The sequence below is a fragment of the Triturus cristatus genome, chromosome 6 (genome assembly GCF_964204655.1).
Source record: "Triturus cristatus chromosome 6, aTriCri1.1, whole genome shotgun sequence".
NCBI classification, from domain to species: Eukaryota; Metazoa; Chordata; class Amphibia; order Caudata; family Salamandridae; genus Triturus; species Triturus cristatus.
Genome location: NC_140589.1, coordinates 1,768,993,954 through 1,769,018,206, shown reverse-complemented (window position 1 = coordinate 1,769,018,206; position 24,253 = coordinate 1,768,993,954). Strand labels below are relative to the sequence as shown.

Below are 24,253 nucleotides of genomic sequence, written 5' to 3'. Positions count from 1 at the left end.
CGCTCCTACCACATCTTATAGGGAAAGAACAATGCGGCTTTGTTAAAGGCCGCTTGACCTCGGATAATTCTAGACTCTTCCTTAATGTTTTAAGTAAAGCCCCTTCACTATCGATTCCCCTTGCAGCCATTTCAGTAGATGCTGAGAAAGCCTTTGACCGGGTCGACTGGTCTTTTCTTCTGGCCTCCTTAAAATGGCACGGCTTTAACCCCAAATTCATATCTTATATTTCTTTGATATATTCTATGCCCAAAGCATCTGTTCTCGTTAATGGTCAACTCACTTCCCCATTCACACTCCAACGTGGTGTTCGTCAGGGCTGTCCCTTATCACATCTTTTATTTATTTTAGCGCTTGAACCTTTCCTTACCTCCATACGCAATAATCCATCCATCTCTGGCTTCCCGTACGGTAAACGTCATCTTAAATTGTCTGCATATGCTGACGATATTCTTTTATTTATTTCTAACCCGCCTACCTCAGTCCCCGCATTACTAGACGAATTTCAGAAATTCTCCTTGGTCTCCGGTTACAAAATAAACTCGGACAAAACAGAGATTCTTCCTTTAACCAAACTTTGTCTCCCCCACTTTTTCACGGCTACTGGCTTTGCTTGGAATTCTACAAAAATTAAATATCTCGGTGTTCTTTTTTCTAGCTCTATATCCTCCTCCATTCAACTCAACATGAATGCAGTCATATCTAGGATAGACTCATTACTCACCTCTTGGAATCCACTATTTCTTTCCTGGTGGGGCCGTCTTGACTCCATCAGAATGATGATTGCCCCTATTTTGATTTACTTATTATCCATGCTCCCACTTCGTATTCCAAACTCCTATTTCCGTCGCATTGATTCTGCGTTGTCCAAATTTCTTTGGAAGCAGAAAAAAGCCCGCATATCGCTTTTCAACTTACGTAAATCTAAACTTAATGGTGGTACCAATTTTCCAGACTTTCGCCTCTATCATAAGTCCTTTTCCCTTCGACAGGCTTCCCGCTGGGTATCTCAGGAACCCTCCCCTTTTTCTCCCCTCTGGCTTTCTGTTGAACAGGAACTACTGCTTCCGTACTCTTTCCAAGAAGTAATTCGTTTTACCTCTAAAGCCCCATGCCTTAATCCCCTTTTATTCAAGCATACTTCTTCTCTTCTGCGCCCTTTTTTTTTTTTTTTTTTTTTTTTTTTTGTTTTTCAAAAACCTTTATTGTTCCATCGAAGAGTACACCGCTATTCAGCCAACAACCCGGAGGCAGGCAGCTAGTATTCGAGGCGGAACTCCGCCCAAGCATTTGAGATCGTACTTTCAAACGGCAATACAGCATTTTACAATGGAACGAACAGAACAGAACTAATAAAGAGCCCGAGTCGAAGGAAAGCAAACAGTAAATGATCGAAATGACATAATCATCTTCACGCTGCGCCCACAGCCCGCCCAGACAGAACAAGCGGCAGACAACCCCTCTCAGCGGACGAACCCCATATCCCAGATCACTTATGCCAGGCGGATCACCACTTACAGCACCCCACAGTCGAACTCCAACCACTCCACGTCATTTAAGCCACGATCAGCCCGCTTGGTCATCTTCCAACGCTGTCGTACTAGCCAACCAGTCTACCAGTGGCTGCCAGATATCTACAGGCCGCGAGCGCTGCGGCAGCTGGTCCCAGTATGAGGTCAGCTGCTCCCTACAGTACACCGCCGATCTTATCCAGGCCTTCACGTTTGGCGGCATTGTCTTCTTCCAGTGTAGCGCTACCTGACGCTTAGCAAGTAATAATAAAATGGCCACAAGCCTACGTGAGGTCTTGGGCACATTTCTAACGAATCCCAATAGGGCCATAAGTGGGTCCGGCCCCAGTACCATCCCCACGATCTGCCCCACGGCATTGAAGACTGCAATCCAGAAGTCACGTATGGGGCCACACACCCAGACAAGGTGATAGAACGCGGCATCCTGCGCACCGCATCTCCAACAGCACGCATCAGACCGCAGACCCATCCTACACAATTGAATGGGCGTCCGGTAGGTCCGGTGCAGATAATTGAAGTGTACCAACCGCAGCCTGTAATTAGGGGATAGGTTTTCAAGTTGGGAGCAACAGTACTCCCACTGCTTCTCGGTAATAGATATACCCGCTTCAAGTTCCCACGCGGATCTGGAATCAGTGTGCGCAACCGGAGCCGTGCTTTGAGTAGCTCTATAGATCCGTGTGATCAGTTTGCGCGCGGAGGAGTTCGAGAGTACGTCCTCCAAGGCCGCAATCGTCGGCGGAGCCTCTGGAAACATAGGGTACCTGCCCTTGCAGGCGGACCGCAGTTGATAGTAGAGAAGAAGCTCCGAGGCAGTCGGTTCCGGCGCTGCCGCCATGTCCCGCACTGTGAGGAAGGTATCGTCCGGGTACAAGTCTCCCGCAACCTTCAGTCCGCAGGCCTGCGCCCGCCGCGCCACTGCCGCGTCCGTCAATGGCCCCAATAGTGGATTATCCGCGAGGGGCATACTCGGCGCATATAAGTCATCCACGCCTGCACGTTTGGCAATGCTTGACCAGGCCCAGCGCACCATCTCAACAGTGTCAATGTCGTCCCTGGAGCGTCTGTAGCTCTGATATGCCGCTGCACGAAGGGGGCAGGGGGCCGCAACATCCATCTCGATGGCCACGTGCGGCTGGTAAGGGATCGGGTGCTGCCAGTAGTGCAGATATTGGGCCTGAGCACTGTACGCATATAGCTCCATGTCCGGGGCCGCGAGTCCCCCCTGACGGAAGGGAAGTGTGAGGAGGTTCCAGGCCACTCTGGGCTGCTTACCCGCCCAGACCAGTTCAATCAAGGCGGAGCGGAGCCGGCGAAAGAACGACTTAGTGAGTGGCACGGGGATGTTTACGAATAAGTAAAGAAACTTAGGAACGACCACCATTTTAGCAATTGCTATGCGGCCCATCAGAGATAGTGGCAGCGCTTTCCAGCGCTTCACTTTGCACTCCAGCCATTCCACGGCCACCCCAAAATTGGCCAGCCATATGTCCTGTATCGATCGGCTAAACCGTATGCCCAGGTATTTAATCTCATCAGTGACCCAGTCAATCGGGAATTCCGTGTGGCATTGACTCGTACCGTCCGTCAGCGGGAACATCGCCGACTTTGACCAGTTGATATCGATACCCGTGAGGCCGCTGTACCTTGTCAACTCACGCATCAGTGGGTCTAAGTTTTCCGATGGATCCATCATATATATGGTTATGTCGTCGGCGTACATAGAGACCAGCAGGCCACGCGACGTGAAGCCGATACTGCGATGAGTGTGGTGTTGGCGCAAACGAGCCGCCAGCGGCTCCGTCGCAATAGCGAACAGCAGTGGCGACAAGGGGCAGCCCTGCCGAGTGCCTCTTGTTATGGGGATCGGGGAAGACGTCTGACCATTGACCCGTACCCTAGCCGTCGGGTGATTGTAGATTATTCCAATACGCCTGGCAAAGGAGGGGCTGAAACCCATGCGAGTGAATAATGCCCGTAGGAATTTCCACTCGAGTGAGTCGAACGCCTTAGTGGCGTCAAGCAATGCGGCCGCGGCCTGTACCTTGGGATCCAAATAATGCAGGAGCCCAAACAGCACTCTAAGATTGTGGGAAGTGGACCGCCCCATCACAAAGCCCGACTGATCGGACAACGCTATCTGAGGCAGCATAAGTTTCAGGCGGTCAGCGAGTAGTTTCGCGTAGATTTTGGCGTCAAGATTAATTAGCGAGAGTGGGCGATATGAGTCCGGGGTAACAGGATTCTTGCCAGGTTTAAGCAGCGTAATGATGAGGGCCTCTCGCATCGAGGCAGGGAGGATGCCAACCTCCATCGCTTCCTCAAAAACATTATGCAGGTGAGGGACCAGTAGGTCTGCGTATTCCTTGTAGAAGGCTGCCGTCAGCCCGTCTGGGCCTGGTGCCTTGCTGAGCGGCATAGCGGCTATAACCGCTCGAATGTCCTCCTGCGTGAAGGGGAGGTCCATGTATTGTCGGGCACTATTACTGAACCATGCAAGAGCTATGGTGTCCAGGTAATCACTAATAATAGTGTCGTCAGGGGACACCTTAGAGGTGTACAAGTCCTTATAGTAGTCTGTCATCACCGCCAGTATAGCCGGAGGATCTCGAATTACTGCACCCCCCGACTCCTGTATCTCAAGAATATGCTCCGACCCGCGTGGCGGGCGCAGCAGATTTGCTAGTGTTCGGCCAGCTCTATCACCCTCTCCATAGCGCCTGGCCTGAGAATCTTTGGACAAGAACCTGACCTCCCTCTCGGCCTCCTCTTGATACTCGGTCAGTTTCGTCCTGAAGTCTGCACTCGCACCACCAGACGGGGTTGCCACCATCGCAGCTTCAAGCCGAGCCAGTTCAGATTCCAACCCGCCGAGAGTAGCTCTAATGGAGCGTAAAACCCCAGTTTTTAGCGCCATGCAGTGGCCTCTTGTCACAGCTTTACAGGCCTCCCAGAGCACGCCAGGTGAATCTACTGAGCCCACGTTTAGTGCGAAGTATTCCTCCAGTTTTTCCCGCAAAGAGTGCTGGAAGACCTGGTCGCGCAGAGCCCGGGACGGGAATCTCCAACTAAACGGCTGGATGTACTGCGGCGGGGTGGATATCGTTAAGCAAACCGGGGCATGATCAGAAAGTGACCGCGGCAAGTGAGTCACCTCTAACACCGATGAGTGCAGATCTCTGGACAGCAGCCAGAAATCCAATCTGGACCAGGCCGCACGATGAGCTGTGATACACGTACCGGCGCGGGTCTCAGGGTGCAGTGTCCTCCAGGAGTCCACCAGCCCTGCCTCTTGCATAATATGGCCAAGCGCCTCCGACGCCCTAGGGTGATGTTCCCGAGTGGTGCCCTGCCTATCTGCAGTATCTGACAGTACCACATTATAGTCTCCTCCCCACAGTATCGCAGCAGGTCCACAGTTCCGCACCTTATGCCACAATCCCTCGTAGAAATCTGGATTATCGTCATTCGGGCCATAAACATTCACCAGAATCACTCTCGCGCCGCACAGCGAACCTACCAACAGAACAAACCTGCCCCCCACGTCCCTGATTTCCTCATGCGTCCTCCAGTGAAGCCCTTTTCTGATAAGTATCGCCACCCCTCTAGAGTAGTTAGAGTAGTGAGCGTGAACTACCTCACCCCATCGGTTGTGTCTGAGCAGCTGCGCAGCATTGTCCGTCAGGTGCGTCTCCTGCAGAAGGCAAATGTCCGCACCCTTCCTAATCAGAAAGGCCTGTATCAGTCTCACTTTCCGCCTATCATTCATACCCCGTACATTCCAGGTAATACACTTTATGCTATTCACCGCACCATACATGTTGACAGATTTCGGGCAAGCCTCAAGCATACACCTACCCCCCAGTCACCCGGCCAAGTCACACCAACTCTCGAAGCACGCATTTCCAATCCAGCGGGTACCAATATATGAGGGCGGCAATGCCACAGCAATCCGTACGCCCGCCAACAGGGCAGGGAACCTCCACCAGGCACCAAGCAGGGAAATAGAACTCGAGCAGGCCACGGACCCGCCGCTCGTTGCATCGATTCCTGCAGCCCGTCCCTGTCAGACAACACACATCCCACCCGGCCAGCTGGGCAGCCTGCCCGGTAAATGCCAGTACACCTCTTGCTAGATGACTGTCGACATGACAGCGCGCTGCGCACAACGTGCGATTCAATAGCAGTTTTCGCCACCTCCGACCCGGCTCTGAAACTTAAATAAAATACAACAAAAACCCCCAGCCCCAGCCAAACCCCTAACCCTCCCGCTCCAACCCCCCAATCAGGTTGTGCAATGAACTCCCTGGACCCCCTCCCAACTACAACAACTGTAACTACAGTCTCTAAATGTGAACAGTGAATGGGAATCATCCCTTGAGGTACGCAGGTTGGCCACCTACAGGCCCTGTACTTGTGACAGGGCGATCGAGCGCGAGACTAGTGTACCAGCTCAAGGACCATCCCCCCCCAATCCCGCAGCCCTGCTCAGCTCCCTCATAGCATCCGAAATTGGAACTCCAGGGAAGTAAACATTCTCAATATGGCCCAGCACAGCGTAGACAGGCGACACCCAGCGATTTAACAAGGAGCAAACAGGAGTAGTCATTCAACGTCACTTAGCCTATCAACTGCCGGTGTCTGAGCCTTTTGGTCCTTTAACAGTTGTTTGGCATATTTCATAGCCGCCTTAGCGTCAACAAAAAAGGATGGCTTACCGGGACCTTGGACCCGGAGTTTAGCAGGGTAGATGAGGGAGTATTTGGTGCCCGCCTGTTGAAAAAGTTTCTTCGCCGGCAAAAATTCCCTCCGAGCGGCTTGAACCTGCATCGTATAGTCCGGGTATAGTGCAATGTGGTTGCCCCTGTATTGCAAGTCCGATATGTCCCTTGCCATTCGTAAGATCACGTCCCGGTCCCTATAATTCAAGATTCGTGCAATAATAGGCCGGGGCGGTGCACCGGGTTTAGGCCTGGGCCCCAGTGATCTGTGAGCCCTCTCGACCAGGAACATCGGAGACAATCCCGACCCAAACAGATCCTTACACATTTGTTCGACAAAGAGCTCCATGCTGGTTATGTCCGTCGTTTCCGCCACACCCGTGATGCGGACGTTGTTGCGCCGCGAGCGCGCCTCTAAATCCTCATTTTTCTGCTGAATGAGTGTTAGAATCTTCTCCATGCCCCTAAGTTGGCCGGCAAGGCCGGTCTGATTTTCCTCCGTGTCGGCCACACGTGTTTCGAGCGATTCCACTCTCCCCTCTTGTTTGTCCATGCGGGACGTGATACCGTCCATGCGGGCAGCCAGCGCATCCATTTTGCCATCGATGCCATGTAAGCTTGTTTTCAGTTCCTGAAACATGGCCTTAATGTCCGCCTCTTGAGCACCACTCTGGTCCGCTCGAGAAGATTCGGCCTCACGGAGGTCTGGGTCTGGGTCCGGCGGCTTCTGCTTGGACTTGTCGAAAGTGATTTTCGGCTGCCGCGTGTCCGGTTTGCCCATGGCCACTCACCAGCCGCCACCAGTCGCCGACCCTCCGCGTCTCACCGAGGGCAGCAGGTCGGTAAGTCACAGTATGTAGGCTGAATGGCTGGGTCTCCAATAGCGGGGCACGCACCCTAAGCAGAGCAGGCGGGGAGAGTCACAGCGCAGGCCGCCGGAGCAGGACAACCCTAGTACAGCCGTGCACTTTCCACTTCACAGGTCAACGCTCCAACCTCACCACAGTATTGTCGGTGCATGTACGGCAGCCGGCCTCGTCTCTCCGATCGTCTCCCTGGAACCTTCGACCATGGGACTTCTGCTTCAGGCAAAATGGCCGCCGCTGCGATCAGCCGCCCGGGCCCGTCGCCGTGCGCCGTCGTGCGATCCAGGGGCGGACGTTCGGCGGTCTTCCACACCAGCCGCCGCCTCCTCAGCTTCACTCCGACAGCCGTAGGGGGTGAGACCTTCGCCGGGGTGCGCTTTTCTTTGGGCGAGCGAACAGCCTCCGCCTCCGCCTCACCCCTCGTAGGTTTCGGGCACTCCACACGCAAGGCCCCGGCTCTAGCGAATGGTGTAGGCCGCCACGACTCCGCGCCGCCCGCGGGCCGCTCTCCGTCCACAAGCCGCCGACGGGGTCAGAAAAGCCAGAGCACAGGGCGGACACCCAGGACTACCGTCTCGGGCGGGGAGGACCGAGCTCGCACCCCAGTTCAGCTAATAATTGAAGGATTTCTGTGCTCGATCGGCGGAGCTGCGGTTTCAGGCAGCCATTCCGCTCGGCAGCCAAGCCACGCCCCCCTTCTCTTCTGCGCCCTTTAGTTTCACCTTCCTCAGTAACGCAGGAATCCTTCCTACTATTGCCTATATGGTACAATTCACTTCTATTAATTAACAACCGACCTATTGCATGGCCCTCATGGAGAGCGAAAGGTATCATTTGGATACGTCATCTTTTTGATGGGTCATCCCCTTGCTCATTTCCTGCATTTCGGTCTCAATTCCACTGCCCTCGTTCTTTTGCAAAGAAATTCCCTATCCTTATGGAAACCATTCTAGATCGTTATTACTCTCTCTCCTCTGAAGATCTACCTACCTCATCTTCCTCTCTACTCACTGTCCTTTCTACAACTCCTAAAGCTTCCATCATTTACCGGTACTTTTCAGCCCCCAATCCAGATCGTCTCAAATCAAAATTAGAATTGTCCTGGGAGACAGACTTACATTCTTCATGGCCGACTTCTCTCTGGGACAAAATATGGGCTCGATCCTTGAAGATTTCCCGTACTGCCTCTCTCACTCAATCCCTATTTTTCTTTTACCACAGACTATACCTTTCTCCTCTTTCTATCTCTCGCTTTCAACCTGATGCTGTATCTAATTGTTGGACCTGTAATGCCCCTTCTGCGGATCTTTTCCACCTCTTCTTCTTCTGTCCTTCAACTCGTATTTTCTGGTCTCAGCTATTCTCTCGCCTTTCTCGCATTTTCAACCTCTCTATTCAATTTTCTCCTTCTTTAGTATTTCTTGGTAGCCTTTCAGAGGATTTAGACCTCCCCCCACATTCTCGCGGTCTTTTTGACCTTATGCTGGCTCTGGCATTACAGCATATTGTCTCTAATTGGAAATCTCTGAACAAATTGTCTCTCAATTGTTGGTGGAATCTTGTATGTCACTCACACAGACTTGATGTTGCCTTTGCTTCCTCCTGTAAACCCTCCCGAAATGTTGAATTTTACTGGCTACCTCTTACTCTATACCTTGATCAATCCGCCAAAAAGAGTTACTCTCCACTATCTTCAGATAATTTCAAGCCCCCCTGAACACATGTACTCTTGCCTGCAGTTTTTCATGATATTTTTCAGTCTCAATATGGTAATTATTTAGCTTTATATTGACCTTCTTCATACTTCTTTTTCATTCATGCAATTACTCATATGATGGTTTTTTACTGTACTTTTTGATTGCCATTTACTGTATTTCCTATTATTGCTTACCCATCTTCTACGATAAATACCATGTTTATGTTTTCTTCTCTCCTCCCTTCCCCCCCCTCCTTCCCTCCCCATAACTTATAATGCTTTGTTTTTCATTGTGATATTGGCTGCTTCTATTTTCTTTGTCCCATCTTATACCTTTTTTCTCATATTTGCTGATGTCACCTTATTGTAATACTTATTTTTCTCTAATAAAGCTTTCAAACATAAAAAAAAAAAAGATATCTGGGGCATGCCGCTGGGCGCTGCGAAGGACCGCAGTGCGCTTGATCCGGTCCAGTAGACCGTTAACGTTCCAAGAAAGGATGTGTAAGGCTCTATGTAAAGTAGGTGCCATCGCTAAGCGTAGTGTGTGGAAGGGAAAGGGGTTGCTCGAGCACCCCCGAATCCCAAGGGACGCCAGAGTCCGCGTCTAGGGCCGCTACAGCGGGGGCTGGTGGATCTCCTACCCACATCACGGGCAATTGTGCGTGGGTGTCTGCCAATAAAAACAAAAAACAGCGGCCCGTGGGCGGCCAAAAACAACAAACCATCGGAGGACCTCGGTCCTCCCCCCCCCCCTCCCACTCCCCCCAACCCCCCATCCTACACTTCTGAAAATGAAGCATCTGTCGCCCTAAAAAGAAGAACAGTGCTAAGGCAAACTAGAGGCTAAGCATAAACGGTTAGCAGAATAGGACATGGTGGAGATGGACCCCCCCCACCTCTTGTACGGATATAGACACACCATCCATTACCAATACATCCATAACCACCTACAGTGGAAGTTGCGAGAAAGTCCCAGGAGTTAGAGAAGTAGGATGAACGTCCTGTGCGAGCCCCGGGACCAGGCCCCCCCACCCCCCCGCCAACACAAGGGGAAGAGGAAGCGACAAGAACTGCTCGGAGTCAGAGACCAATACCGGCTGCGCTCACTGGGCCCCACCGCCTCTGCTTGAATTGACGAAGGAGCAGTTATACACCGGAGGGGCAGAGGCCATTTAGGAAGCCGGAAGTGTCAATGCCCGTCAGGCTGCCTCATCTTCATCAGAGCCGCGGAGCGCCAGACTCCTGGATAAATCATTGTCAGATATCGTAGGGCCTCCATTGGTCCCAGCCCTCCACTCGGGTCCGGTAGTGGTGTAGGGGGGCCCAGGGAACCTAAGCCCCGGGGCGAAGTCTGGGCACAGGGCCGCCCGGGCGACACACCCGGCGACGGAGATGTTCCCTCTCGACGGTCCTGTTTCTTGCGGGATCTGGTCCGACGTCTCTGTGGCCGAGGCGCATGCAGGAGCGGCTGTGAAGGGGTCCGATGCACAGGGGAGGGGGCCCACCGAGCCAAGAGAGGCCGCTCCTCCGTGAGCCAGGTCCAGGCCGCCTGTGGGGTATCAAAGAAGAGCGTTTGGTTGTGAAACAGGACGTTAAGCCGGGCTGGGAAGAGAAGACCTTAGCGTAGACCCAGGCTCCGGAGTTTCCGTTTTACCTCGTCATAGGTTTGCCGCTGAGCCTGCACCTCCCTGGTGTAGTCCGGGAAGACCATAACCCGGGTATTTTGAAACTGCAGCGAGCCCAGTGCTCTAGCCGCCCCTAGGATAGCGTCTCAATCCCGGAAATTGAGAACCTTTAGGATTATGGGACGGGCAGGGCCCCCCGGCGGGGGCTTAGGCGCCAGGGAGCGGTGGGCCCGCTCGATGACAAACCAGGGCGAGAGGGAGTCCTTGGGCATCCAGGAACGCACCCAGGTTTCCACAAAGGTGTCCACTCGACCCTGCTCCACTCCCTCCGGAAAGCCCACGAGGCGGAGGTTGTTGCGTCGCGACCTATTTTCCGCATCTTCAGCCCGGCGGTGGCGCTCCGAGGTCTGGGACAGAAGGCACGCCACCTGGGTCTTAAGTTGGCCAATGTCGTCCTCCGCTGTAGAGATATGGGCCTCCGCCTCCGAGACACGGGCCGTCGCATTACGCAGATCTTGGCAAAGGAGGGCCATATCAACTCGCACCTCTCCTATCTTATTTTCGACAGATGTTTGCCAGGCACCTATCACCTGCAGGATGGCGGTAAGGTCGCTCCCGGGGGCACCCTACTCGCCGGGTGCCGCACTGCCAGGGTCCTTTCCTGATGTGGTAAAGCGGTCCATTTCCGTTTGGGTTTGGAGGGCCGAAGCCTGCTGGGTGCGACTCTTGCCCATGGCCACCGGGGTCAGATCCCGTCAGCGCAGGCCCGGTGGGCCACCAGTCTGCAGAGGAGGAGGGGGAACTCCAACACCCGGGCCGTCGATGCTCAGGAACGGGCGCCCAATAGGCCCCCCCGAACTCGGGAGGGACAAGCCCAGTTCGGTGACTCCGGGCAGCCGGTCCAAAGCTACGGGAGCACCCCTAGAGTCAAGGGCACACCCCCCAACAAAGCGGTTCAGGGTCTTGACAGGGGCAGGATTGCGCGGCGCTCCGGCAGCGACCCAGGGGACCGCGAGCCAAGCGAGCGAGTCCAAGGAGACCGGGGAGCCCACTCCGGATGACACCCGGCTCCCGTGGGCGCGGCGGCGCCGCACCAAGTCTCAATGGGGGGGGGACACCAGGCCAGTCGACGCCGGGCCGTGGGAGTCCCAAAAGGTGGAGATGGGGCCCACTGAACCGCGGCAGCAGCACCCGAGCCCCCAGGGTATGCAGGGATCAGCAGTGGCACTGCCCGGGCCCAGAAGAAAGGTCCAATCACTGCAGCAGAATACAGGGGGTGAGAAGATGGCGCCCCCTCCACAGGTGCGGCCCAGGTCAAGCCAGCAGTGAGGCCCCCAGAGGTTATGCAGGGCCCCCGCCCTGTAGCACGTAGCTCAGTCTTACAAATCTACCCCCGGAGGGCGCACAAATATGCCAGCGCCGGGGGAACAGCTCCCAGTCTGAAGTGGTCTCAAGGCCTGATCACCATCGCGGGCCCGGGGGCCTACAGTGATGTGAGGAGAAGTATGTCCGCTCGCCGCTGCCCGAATCGGCAGTCGAGGATCCCCGCCCAGCCGCCTCCAACACCGCAGCACTGCCCCGCTCACCTCCGGGCCCCAGATCAAGGGGGCCGCCTCATCCGCCGACACACAGGAGGCAGCGAGGAAGTTCCCACGGTCGCGTCGCCAGAGGGGGAGCACCCGTGGCGCCCCCGCTGCCCGATCCGGCAGCCGGTCCCCACCTCCGCGACCCAGGCGGCGCAGACCCCCGCCGCGGTCCACAGCGGCCAACAGTATGCAGGGCCTCCACCCGGGGAACACGGTGCAGAGCAGCGCCGCGGATAGTCGTGAAGCGGGGGCGGGACAACCCCCGCCACCGCTGATAGGTCCGTCTCGTTGCCCCGCCGTCAGCGGGCCAGGAGTCACTGTCGCGGAAGCCGGGAGTGAGGAGCCGCCATTTTGCCCCGGACCCAGACACAGTTAGCCTCCGAGTGAGGCCTCACCGACCGCAATCTGTGGCGGCGCCGGTTGTCCGACAACACCGGCAGAGGCAGGAGCGCTGACCCCAGGTACGGGTGGCTGGATGAGGGCGAATGGCAGCGGATCACAGAGCGGATGATGGAGGAGTCCAGAGCACTCTTAGAGTGCAACTGCCATCTTGACGCGCCTAGCCACGCCCCTGTATTGATACTTTCACCGTATTTTTGCTACTTGTATTTTTGGTCTTTTGCAATATGACTGTTGTAAAGCGCTCGGATACCCTCGGGTCTGGCCAGCGCTATATAAAACTTCAGAAATAAAATAAATAAGCATGCTCTGGTAGTAAGCTTTCTTTCTTCTTTAAGAATGGTCATGCATTCTGGTGGCAAGTTAAGATTTCCAAACTCTATGACTTCAGGAGCCAAATCGCTAGATTGATCTCCTTGGGATTTGGATGTCTGACTTCTCCGTGAATCTGTGTGAGAAGACTGGAATTGAGATGTAGCTTTTGAGGTGGAACTACTGACAGTTCTAAAAGTGTCGTGAACCACGGTTGACGAGCCCAAGTGGGAGCTACTAGAATCAGTATGTGTGATGTTTTTGAGCTTCCGAACCAGAAATGGAAAGAGATGGAGAGGCAGAAAAGAGTAGGCAAATATCCCTGACCAATTCATCCATAGGGCATTGCCTTTGGATACAGGGTGTGGGAACCTGGAGGCAAAGTTTGGGCATTTTGAGTTGTCCACTGTGGCAAACAGATCTATTTGTGGGAATCCCCATTGTTGAAAGTATGGAAGGAGAACCTGCGGATGAAGTTTGCGCTTGTGAATTTGTTGCCACCTTTTGCTTAGGAGGTCGGCAATCAGATAGTCCACTCCTGGGAGGTGCTGTGCCAGAAGATTGACCCTGTGATGAATTGCCCAATGCCAAATTGTTTGAGAGAGGCGTGACAGTTGCAGAGAATGTGCCCCCCCCCCGTTTTTGTACATAGTACATTGATGTCATGTTGTCGGTGCAGACTAGGACAACTTTCCCCATGAAGTGAGACTGAGAAGCTTTCAGTGCAAGATATACAGCTAGAGCTCTAGATACTTGATGGGCAGACCTGTTGTCCCATAGACCTTGAATTGTCAAGTTGTGAAGATGGGCACCCCAACCTGTGAGGGATGCATCGGCTGTTAGCATGATCTGTGGAACAGGGTTGATGAAAGACCGCCCTTTTGATAAGTTTGGTGTGTTCCACCACTGCAGAGCATGATGGGTGCGGCGGTCTACCAACACTACATCTGTTAATTGACCCCCAGACTGATTCCACTGACGTGCTAAGCACTCCTGTACAGGACGCATGTGCAATCTAGCATGAGGCACTATCGCTATGCAAGATGCTATCATCCCTAGCAGTTGCATGAACTTTCTGGCTGCTAAGTATTGATTGGCCTGAAACTGTATTAGCCGAGATTGAATATTCTGAATTCTGGCTGCAATGGGAGAGGCTAGAGCTGTGCAAGTGTTTAGAGTCTCTCCCCAAATAAGACTGCATTTGTGAAGGCTGAAGGTGAGACTTTTGAGCATTGACTGTGAAACCCAATTGGTAGAGGTGGTCTAATGTAGTCTGAGTGTGGTGTAGACACTTTTGGTGTGTCCTGGCTTTGATGATCCAGTCGTTCAGATATGGGAAGACTTGAATCTGTTGTCTTCCGAGATGTGCCACTACTACCGCCAGACATTTTGTGAATACTCTAGGAGCAGTAGTTACTCTGAACGGGAGAACTTTGAATTGATAGTGTTTTACTGCTATCACAAACCTGAGGTATTTGCGATGAGCTAGGTGAACCGGAATATGAAATTATGCGTCTTAAGTCTAGTGTGGACATAAAATTGCCTTGCTGTAGCAGTGGAAGGACCTGTTGAAGCCTGACCATGTGGAAATGTTCTGAAAGTATTACAGATTTCCTTAGATCCAAAATTGGTCTTAAGGAGCCGTCCTTCTTGGGGATTAAAAAGTAGACAGTACACTCCTGAACCTTGATACTGTAATGGAACTGTTTCTATAGCTTCTTTTGTTAAACTAGCTTGTACCTCTTGTTTGAGAAGCTGCAGGTGTTCTGACGAGAGTTTGCGAGTGTGAGGTGGAATGTTGGGAGGATTGCTCGTGAGCTCCAGGCAATAATCATGTCAGATAATGTCTAGCACCCATTTGTCTGATGTTATGGATTGCCAAATAGGGAGAAATTGTTGATGACCGACTTGTCCTTCGAAGCAGAAGGTTTCAGCTCGGAATCTGACTTTTATTTTGAAACAGAGGATTTCGGCTCCAAACTAGATTGGTCTTTCGGAGCAGAATGTTATGGGTCCGAAGACGATCGGTCTCAGCTCGATCCAGAGCTGGAAGGCTTGACTACTTAATTTGTTGCCAGGACTGAGGTCGGTGCCGACCATGGCCTGAAGGCAGATGTGGTGCTGAAGCCTTATGTTTAGTGTTAGATAGCTTATGAGGTACGGGGTTTTAGTACTCACGTCCTACTGGAATGTCTTCGGACTCCAATTTGATCTCTAGGTCGGAATCTGATTCTACAACCGATAAGGCCTCCTCTTCATCTGTAGCCGTCGCTTCTTGTTTGGATTCTTCTCTGAAGATATCCAGAGTATGCTGAGTGCTTTGGCTCTGCATTTCTCATCGTCGAGCCAGACGATCTCGAAGGGTCTTTTTCGATCTGAACGAATGACAGGCCTCACAATCTTCTTCCTTGTGCTGCGGTGAGAGCCACAAGTTGCAGACTTGGTGTAGATCTGAGTGAGTTTTTTGAGGGGCACCGAGGAAAGAATTGAAACGGGGTCTAGTCCATCGGCAGAAGAATGGACTGACGCGCTAGGCCCGAAGGCCGCCCACGATGTTTTCGATTGAAGATAAGAGACTTTCCCGATCAAATTTATGGACGGAGAGAGGGAAACGCGTACAATAATACACTGCTGAGGTGGATTGCGCACCAAGGGGAACCCGCAGGATGGTTTTGAACCGAAGCGCTGCAATACACATCCTTACCCGATGGTGGAAAAAAACTAACAATGGAGTCGCACTATCACGAAAGGAGAAATCATCTTACCTCATGACTAGGAAAGACTTCTTCCAAGAACAACAACTTGCAAGCATCTGGACCCAACACTAGATGGCATGAGTATGAAAAGCATGTTCATCTACAGCACATATGCCTCGAACGCCCTTTTTAGGATCAATGCACTTCACAGGCCTTTAAGACACTGCTCAAACATACAAGGATAACTAAAAAATTAAATACAAAGAACACAAGCACTGTAAATTATTTGGCCTATCACACGGAGAAGCAAAATGTGAATGACAGCTCAACAGATCAATGAATGAATGGAGAGACCTAAAGCCTCTCTAGGTGTATGTATGTGCACCATTCTTGATGCACACAAGCGCAGCACCATCTAGATGCGCACAGCACCATCTTGATGCACGCATGCACAGCAACATCTTGCTGCACACATGCACAGCAACATCTTGATGCACACACCTACAGGACCATCTTGAAGCACACATTCACAGAACCATCTCTCGTAAAAGGCGCACCTCTCTTCCGCCCACTGTCGCAGGCGTTGCTGGGCATTGGGCGAAGAGAATGAGAATCGATCCATGCTACGGTACTGCTGCTGCTTCTCCGGGGAGAGTCGCCGGCGTAGCTGGTCCAGCTCATGCTCATACATGACCCTTTGACGCTCCAGTGCTGTCCGCTTCTCCTCCTCGTGCTGCTGTTCCAGGCTCTGCAGGATGCTCTGCATCGGATCTGATGGACAAAGAGTGAACAGTGCTCTTAGTTCCTTCACTGCTCTCAGTGTTAATTGTTAAACACTACTACGAGCCACTACTGATCTCAGAGCAAGTGCAGCATAGTGTCATATGGTTCATTTGCAGCATATCACAGAATACATCAGAGCACAACACAATCACTCACACAATTGGTTATTTAAAGCTTTATACAGTGCAAACTAGACCCAAAAGTATCAGGGTGTTTTAAATGAGAACTGTTATAATACACAAGCAAGTGAGTTTCATTTAATTACACTTTTCTCAGGACAAGTTAAAAAAATTCAAGGCTCACCAGACTGTCTTCTGTTCTGTTAAGGCAGTTCATAGTTAAGTTTCCCTTTCATGAATTATTTCTGGGTCTCTCTGTACCAGACCAGGTGGTGGGACCACATCTGGAATGATGATACTGGAGCCCAAGGAATGCAGGATGCAGACATACATTTTGCTCCTCTGCTATGCAGGAATGCCACGGCACTACTGCCAGCCCAGCACAGGCTCACCTACAGCCAAAGTGTGTTGATTGAGGTAGTAATCCAGCGGAATCAAGTTTCACCTCTCGGAAAACAGGTTGTCTTGTTAAAGTAAATCTTGATATGTAATTTGATCGTGGGGCGGGTTGTGGGCCATCTGAGGGCTGTTATACTATCTGCATGAATAAGTGAGTTTACAGCTGGGCTAAAAATGTTAACCAGGTACCATTTATATTAAATGTATGGAGTCCCTGACTTGATGGCCACAACCCGAGGTAATTAGGAAAATTAAATTCCACAAGTGGTGATTAACCTTCCTGCTCAATGGAGTATGGTACCTGCCTGCTCCCAAGATGGCCACGGTTACTGGATCAGGGCAAAAAGGAGGCAGGGAACTCTGGGTAGTTCCCAAGTTTAGGTGGAGAGCAGCTCCTTTATATGGACCACTCTCCAACACCATCTGCTCACCTCAAATGTCTGTTACTCTAGCGAAGTTTTTAAGCATAGGATTAGCAAGTGCTATCCACGCCGAGCTAGAGAGTGACAAAGCCCTTTGCCATTTCTACTGCAAAGTCTTTAAGCATCGGATTAGCGCAGTACCATCCATGCCGATCTAGAAAGGGACTAAATATTTTGCCATTTCTACAGCAAAGTCTTTAAGCACAGGATTAGCAAGTGCCATCCACGCAGAGCTGAAAAATGACAAAAGCCTTTCACCACTCCAGGCACACAGTATTACAGTTTTGGATTGGAAAAATACTATCCAGGCTAACCTCGAATGAATGAAAGCAAACTCTGACATGTGTTCTGCTCTAGTTAAGTCAAGACAATAGAATTTCAGGCTTAGAGTGCTGCATAAATTATGCAAAAGATTACTGCTGCCCCATCTGGCTCTCCCGACAGCTCCAAATGTAGGGCTGGCAGGAGTCGCTCCATTACTTTGTTACTCTGCTGGGGCAGGAGCAGCCTATTTCAGTGCTTCCATCTGGACGGGAGCAAAGTTGTGTTACCCGGACAGGAGAGCGCAAGCCGGGAATTATCTAAAGCTGTAATGTTGTACCTGGAGTGGTAAAAGGTTTGAGTCATTTTTTAGTAGAGTGTGGATGGCACTTGCTAATCCTATGCTTAGAAACTCTCCTAGAGAAACAGACATTTGAGGTGAGCACTTTCAGAGTGTCGGTGGTGTTGTAGGGCGGTCCACATAAAGGAGCTGCCCTTCGCCTAAACTTGGAAAGTACCCAGAGTTCCATGCTTCCTTTTTTGCGTAATTTATGCTGCACTCTAAGCCTTAAAGGGTTTTATCTTGAGATATATATAGTTAGGACCTAGTTAGAGGATTGTTTGTTGGTCTGTTAATAATTTTGGTGGCATTTTATGAATCTTCACGAAACTTTCCTAAAAAAGTTCATTCATCTTAGCTCCATCCTAGAAAGTTTTGGGATGATCTATCAAGTGGGGAGAGAAAAAAGAGGGGGTCCCAAAAAGCATTTTCTCCAAGCAATTTTCTGTAGGAAAATTTGACCAAGCTACTGCCAAAATAGCTGAACGGAATTATGCCAAATTTGGCAGTAAACTGCATCTTTACCCAGAAATTGTGCTTTTTGTGATTTGGTATAAATCCGTTCTGTAATTTTTGAGAAATTAATGTTCAAAATATGTTTGGTTTGCAGGACTCGTGTGGAGTCCTCCGAGCATGCAACTTTAAATAATAGAACAATCTGATTGCCTGAGAGGGCCTCTTTTCCCATAGGCTGTCTCGCCCCTGTGGAAGCGAAAAGATCTTGCAAATTCCGCGGGAGCTTGTGCTCATATTGGCTGCCCACAACATTCGCAGGAATGTTTTGGCTGTCATTTCAAGCCATGGAAACGCATTCTTTTGTACTGAAAATAAAAAAATAAAAAATAAGGTATAAGGGGGCAGGGTAGAGGTAGCCTGATCGCCCTGGAACTGGGGGGATGAGTCCCAGAGGGACTCCCCCGGGGATCAAATTTTTAAATAAAGTTTTCTTTGGGTTGCTGCAATCCAGAGGTACTTATCGGGAGCCAGCGAGGCTCCCGATAAAAGTCCCACAGGAACCACGCTTGCTCATGCGGGATCAGAAAAACGTTGAGGAAAAAAAGGGGCGCATGTGTGTCTGTGGTGGATTGGCCGCGTAAAGGCAGTTGACCCTCTGGCTAATCCATGCCGTGCATAGCCAAAGGACGTGCGTGGTGAACTTCCGCGGGAGTTTGGGTGTAGGGCCTGGTCCCAACCCCATGCCATGTACAGTGGTGGACATCTTACTTTACATTAAAAAAATTAGAAATGAAAAAAACTAATGTTAAAGGGACGTTATAGTTGGGGAAAACATTAACTTAAAACATACCGTTTTCAACAAACCACCGAAATTCACTAGCTGACACATTACATCACTGATGACGTTCTATGACATCATTAAAAATATCACAGCGACTTCTGAAATGATGTGGCAGCACTATGTTTGCCGGGGGCACTTTCTGCCAAATTTGATGTGATTGCAGTCAGTCATTTTGGCTGTAGCAGTGTCTAATTTTCATATGAATAGTTAATTGTAATAACGATAACTGGTGAATTTCAGTGGTTTTGTTAATTGAAAACTATATGTTTATATGCCTTAACTGACATCCCTTTAACCTCTCGTTTTATCCAGTAAATTTCTGAACTTAAAAAAAAAATATGTAAAATACGATATTATTACAACTATAATAACTATAATCAAATACATATTTAATAAATTCACACATTACACTGTTCAATAATAGTGATTGTCACAAAATGTTTATAACAAAGCATTAGTTTAAAAAAATATAAAACTTGCCTTAGTGTTTAACATTTTCCAGGCCACTAAATGCAAACATAGAATCAACCACAAGGGGGCCCAGCCCTTCAGCTCAACAGCATACAGATCCAACTCGGGAGTGCTTAAAAAAAACTATGTTATGCTCTTCTGGGGGCATGGATCCAATGATTCATGAGACTTACTGTGTTATTTTTTTTTGGGGGGGGGGGGGGGGGGGGGCTGCTGCACTCCCTGCAGTCTCCCACAACAATAAAAAATGGTTAGTAGAAAGGGCACAACCAGGATTTAAAAAATGACTAAAAAGCCTTGCAGGGCATTTATGCTGCCACTCCTTGCCAGAGCAGTGAATGATAAATAGGCTCCTGATGCGAATTTATTATGCTCCCCCTTTTTTGAGGGGGGGAGCCCCGGTGACACCACACTTTTTAATAATGTTTTTAAGTTTACCCTCCATCTTTGGACAATGTATCCTTCCAAAAGTGGCTGATCTAGCAGCCTGAGATCTTCTAGCCGGGTAGATGTTTTCAAACATGGAAGAGTAGGAACGGAACAATTGGTCCTATCTTTTCAGAGCCCAGAACGTACTTCTGTAATTGACTTGCTTTGGTGATTTAGTCTGATGCATAAAATATGAAATACTATATTCGGTCAACACTGGTTTATAAAACAATTGACAAATGAAGATCATAAGAACGGAAAGACAAAGGTGCAAAAGTAGCAAAATAATACTGCTTGAAGTCTGGCAGTCCTAAACCACCTTCCTTTGATGACGTCTACAATAGGGGGAGCAAAAGATGAGGCAATTTATTAGTCCATATGAAAGCATGGCATTCGAGTTAGTTCTGATATATATATATATATATTTTTTTTTTTTTTAAACAGAGTTTTGTATAGCGCAAACTTGACCCGGTATCAGAGCGCTTTACATAGCACCAGTTGTGTTACATGAGGACACATTTTTTTTTTTTTAGGCATGGGGAGATTAAGTGATTTGCCCAGAATCACAGGATGTTCAGCGTCATTGCCTAGACGAACCCGGTTCCCCAGATTGGAGGTCGACCGCCCTAGCCGCTAGGCCAACTCCTCTCCCCCATATTAGAAAGTGGACAGAGGATCCATTAAAAAAAAAAAAAATGAAAAGATTTTATCCTTTCTATTAGAGATTTATAGTTCAAATCATATCGACAGAGGGTGTTGCAAATATCCCTAAATACTATTTCTGGTTTGAATTGACTAAATGGTAGTAAATCAGATGTGTAAGTGTCTAAAATGCAGTTACATAACAGAATATCAGTTAGTGCTTCATTAATCTTATAACAGCCTAACTCTTGAACATCGGGAAAATTTTCTGAAACTCTCCGTTAAACAGCTGTCCCTGGTCCCAAAACAAGCATGAGGTTCTCAATATCGAGCTTAATTTTACACATTCCATTAACTGGGGCATTGATTTGATTATCCTTTCTAATGGCACTTGCCAATGGTTTTAATAACAAAAGCTAATAAAACAGGGGACAGTGGACATCCCTGCCTGGTTTCTCGGCTGAATTTACTCATTCCTGCTTCGGTGGAATTTATAATTGAGCACATGATCCTTCTTAAAGATAAGTTAATGTGGTGATAATTTGAGATGGAAACCCCAAAGCTTTTAAAATGAATACGTTTTTGACTATTAACCAAATCAAAAGTTTTTTCGACTTCGAAGATGCACATACGAGCTGGAATATGTTTGGTGCTAAGAAACTCTAGAGCGTCACCTAGATGTGTGTTAGTAGACAACTGTCTTCCTGCTATTAAACCGTTTTGATCCTTATTTAGCAACAATTCTGCTACCTGATTCAATGTATTTGCCAACAGTTTTATTATTTTATAATCAGAATTAAGCAAAATGCTTGGTCTGTAAGAGTTTACATTGTCGTAGTGTTTGTTCTTTTTGAAGAAGCTTACAATAATCGCTTATAAAGATCATAACCCCAATAAAGATCATACATGACTGAAACAGCTCAACCAATGCTTCGGGTGGTCTTATAGTGCGGCATATATTGTGGCAAATGTGAAGCGAGAGCCAACTATTGACCCAATAGTCCAAGACCATCTACCGTCTTTATCCATCCGGGAAGCTGAAATCCCGATCTGCAGATACTTAATATAAATACCCACACCTATATTGACTGCAGACAAGGAGGAGATACTTTCAAACCCTGACCATGTCTGAAACATATGAAAATTGTCAGATTTAGAGTGCTTTTTAGGGATTTCTTGAATGAAAAATTATATCTAGGACATGTCCTAACATGCATTTTTCAATGGCTTCTGTTTTACGATTCTTGTTTAGACCGTTAGCATTGAACGAGAAGACCTTCAATTCATCCCTCTGTATGCTTCCAAAATCAAGAATGCCTATCTTGCTCAGCAGGCCTGCAAACCTTACGATCGCATACAACAAGAGACCCATCATGACATATAACCCAGATGCCAAAATCAAACTGAAAAAATCACAGCTATAAAACAGGGGCTTAAAGTGCCTGTGCTCTGAAGTGCTAAATGTGCAAAAGTACATATTTCGCCTTCATCTCGGACCAAATCAAAAACTACAAAAAAAATTTGGAGCTTAACTTGTAATAAATAATAACCGGTCCGCAGTCCCCCATCAGTTTCCCTCATCTTATCGAGAGCAGTTAGAAGAATTAAGGAGCGTAAAGATGCAAAATGCATTAAGTGCAGAAGTGCAAAAAATGCAAAAGTGCCTGGCACAAAGTGCAAAAGTGCATTAAAACAATGTACTGCATAAAGTGTCAATTACAGATCATTTCCACCTAAAGCAAGTACAGGTCATCTCCCCACAGTTATTCCAAAGATGACATTTCTCTTAAAACTACGATTTTTCCAATTTTTTCAACTGCAATTACTCCACTGCCCCGCCCACCCAGTCCTCCCTGCCACCCTCCAACCCAACCCCTCTCCTCCTCTCCCTGATCTCCTTGAGAGGTGATGCCTGCTCTCAGTCCCTGGAGATAAGGGGTGCTGCTTCCTATCACTGGTGCCATGGAACTGCACCCAGGCATTCAGAGGGAGGCCAACCCTATCACCCCATTAAACAAGCATTGACATAGCCAATAGGTCTCGCCTTTGGGACCTTATAAGTGTTTAGCCATGCAACAGTTGCATAACTAAATACTTATAAGGTCCCAAAAGCAAGACCTATTGGCTATGCAAAGCGGCCTTCCGGCCGTGAAAGTAATCGCGGTAAAGCGCGCTGCGCGCGCCCGCGCACATGCACTGTAGCTCTAGGCTGGCCTGGTAGCACTTTTTGGAGCCCTCTCAATAAGTCTCGCCAGACCAGCGCATGCGCTGGGTCAGGCGAGACCTAAAAACAATCATACAAATATAGATGAAATGCGGAGAGGGACTATGAAGAAAAAAGCCCTCCAGCTGATCAACATCCTCCGAGATCATCTCATGATACAACCCAAACCAAACACAGCGTATCTACTGCTATTAACCAACTGAAGAATTGTGTAATGATTTTAAAAAGATTTGTGCCTGCTCAGAGGTGAAGATCTGGAAGCTACCCTTATACGAGTTATCAGAGCTAACTATAACTTGGTTTTGTACATTTAAAATAAAAATATTACGTTGTCACTGAAATTCTCACCTAACTTTAACGTTACTTTAACCTTTGGGGGGAGTCTATCAGGGAGAGAGAATGTCTACGAAGAGGGCAAGTTGTCAACTTGCCCACCATTCACGTTTTCAATTGTGAGCGCTGGGGCCCCAATTCATTTAAGTAGGTGTTCAGCATGGGGGTGAATCAAGCGGAGGGATATCTCAGGCCCGAATCGGAGCTCTCAAGGTGTAAACTCGCACCTAGTGGCTGCCCTGTACTTTGGCGCACAGGTTACTCCTGCTGAGAATGGATTAATCCATGTGCAGAAACACTGCGTTAAGAAAGAATAAACACTGGGGAAAGGGACAGTAATTACGGGTCCTGCGTGTTATTCCTCATTTCAGCCAAACAATCTGAGGATTGCACAGCATTGGAGGTGGAATACTGTCCAGGAACGGTAATATCAGTGCTGGGATTCCCACGTGCCCTGTACCATGCACCTTGGACTGTGGGCCTTGGTTGAAGGCGCTCTCCTAATAGTGGAAGCCTGCACAATGCCAGGTTCATCGCCAACAAATGAAGGGTTATGGTTGGCCGGGGATTGTTCATGGGTAGAGAAGATGTTTTTTGGTGGGGGGTCGAGAGGAGTGTTGGCCTCGCAAAATGCAATCAATGCTCACAAGTTTGTTGGCATTCATAAAGATATTGCTGTTCATTCCCCATCATGGAAACACACACATGTACCCCTTACCCTCGTACTTCAAGGTCCTTTGAGGAAGGGGGTGCTAAATACAAAAAATATGGGAGGAAAATGACGCACAAACGCACATTTTACGCACAGTTCACCTTTGTTTAATCAGAGATTTTCTTTCCACTTAATGTGAAACAATACACTTGTAATTCGCATTAAGGGTGAACAATTATTCCACACATAGGAGTAAACCTTCCCAACAGGCCCTTCTTGGGCAGGGTTTTTAGTTCTCGCTTGACCCGGCGCATGCGCTGGTCTGGCGGGACTTATTGAGAGGGCTCCAGAAAGTGCTACCAGGCCAGCCTAGAGCTACAGTGCATGTGCGCGGGCGCCACGCTTTACCGCGATTACTTTCACGGCCGCACGGCCGCTTTGCATA

The 24,253-nt window shown here is 49.3% G+C and overlaps 1 protein-coding gene across 1 annotated transcript in view; it reads right to left on the bottom strand.

The window, feature by feature from the left end:
* KIF13B (kinesin family member 13B) overlaps positions 1-24,253 on the bottom strand; it is a 712,974-nt gene that overhangs the window by 343,078 nt on the left and 345,643 nt on the right. Inside the window, exon 17 of the mRNA XM_085613040.1 lies at positions 15,994-16,207. Within this exon, the coding sequence (XP_085469166.1) occupies positions 15,994-16,207 (214 nt within the window). The remainder of the gene's footprint in view (positions 1-15,993; positions 16,208-24,253) is intronic.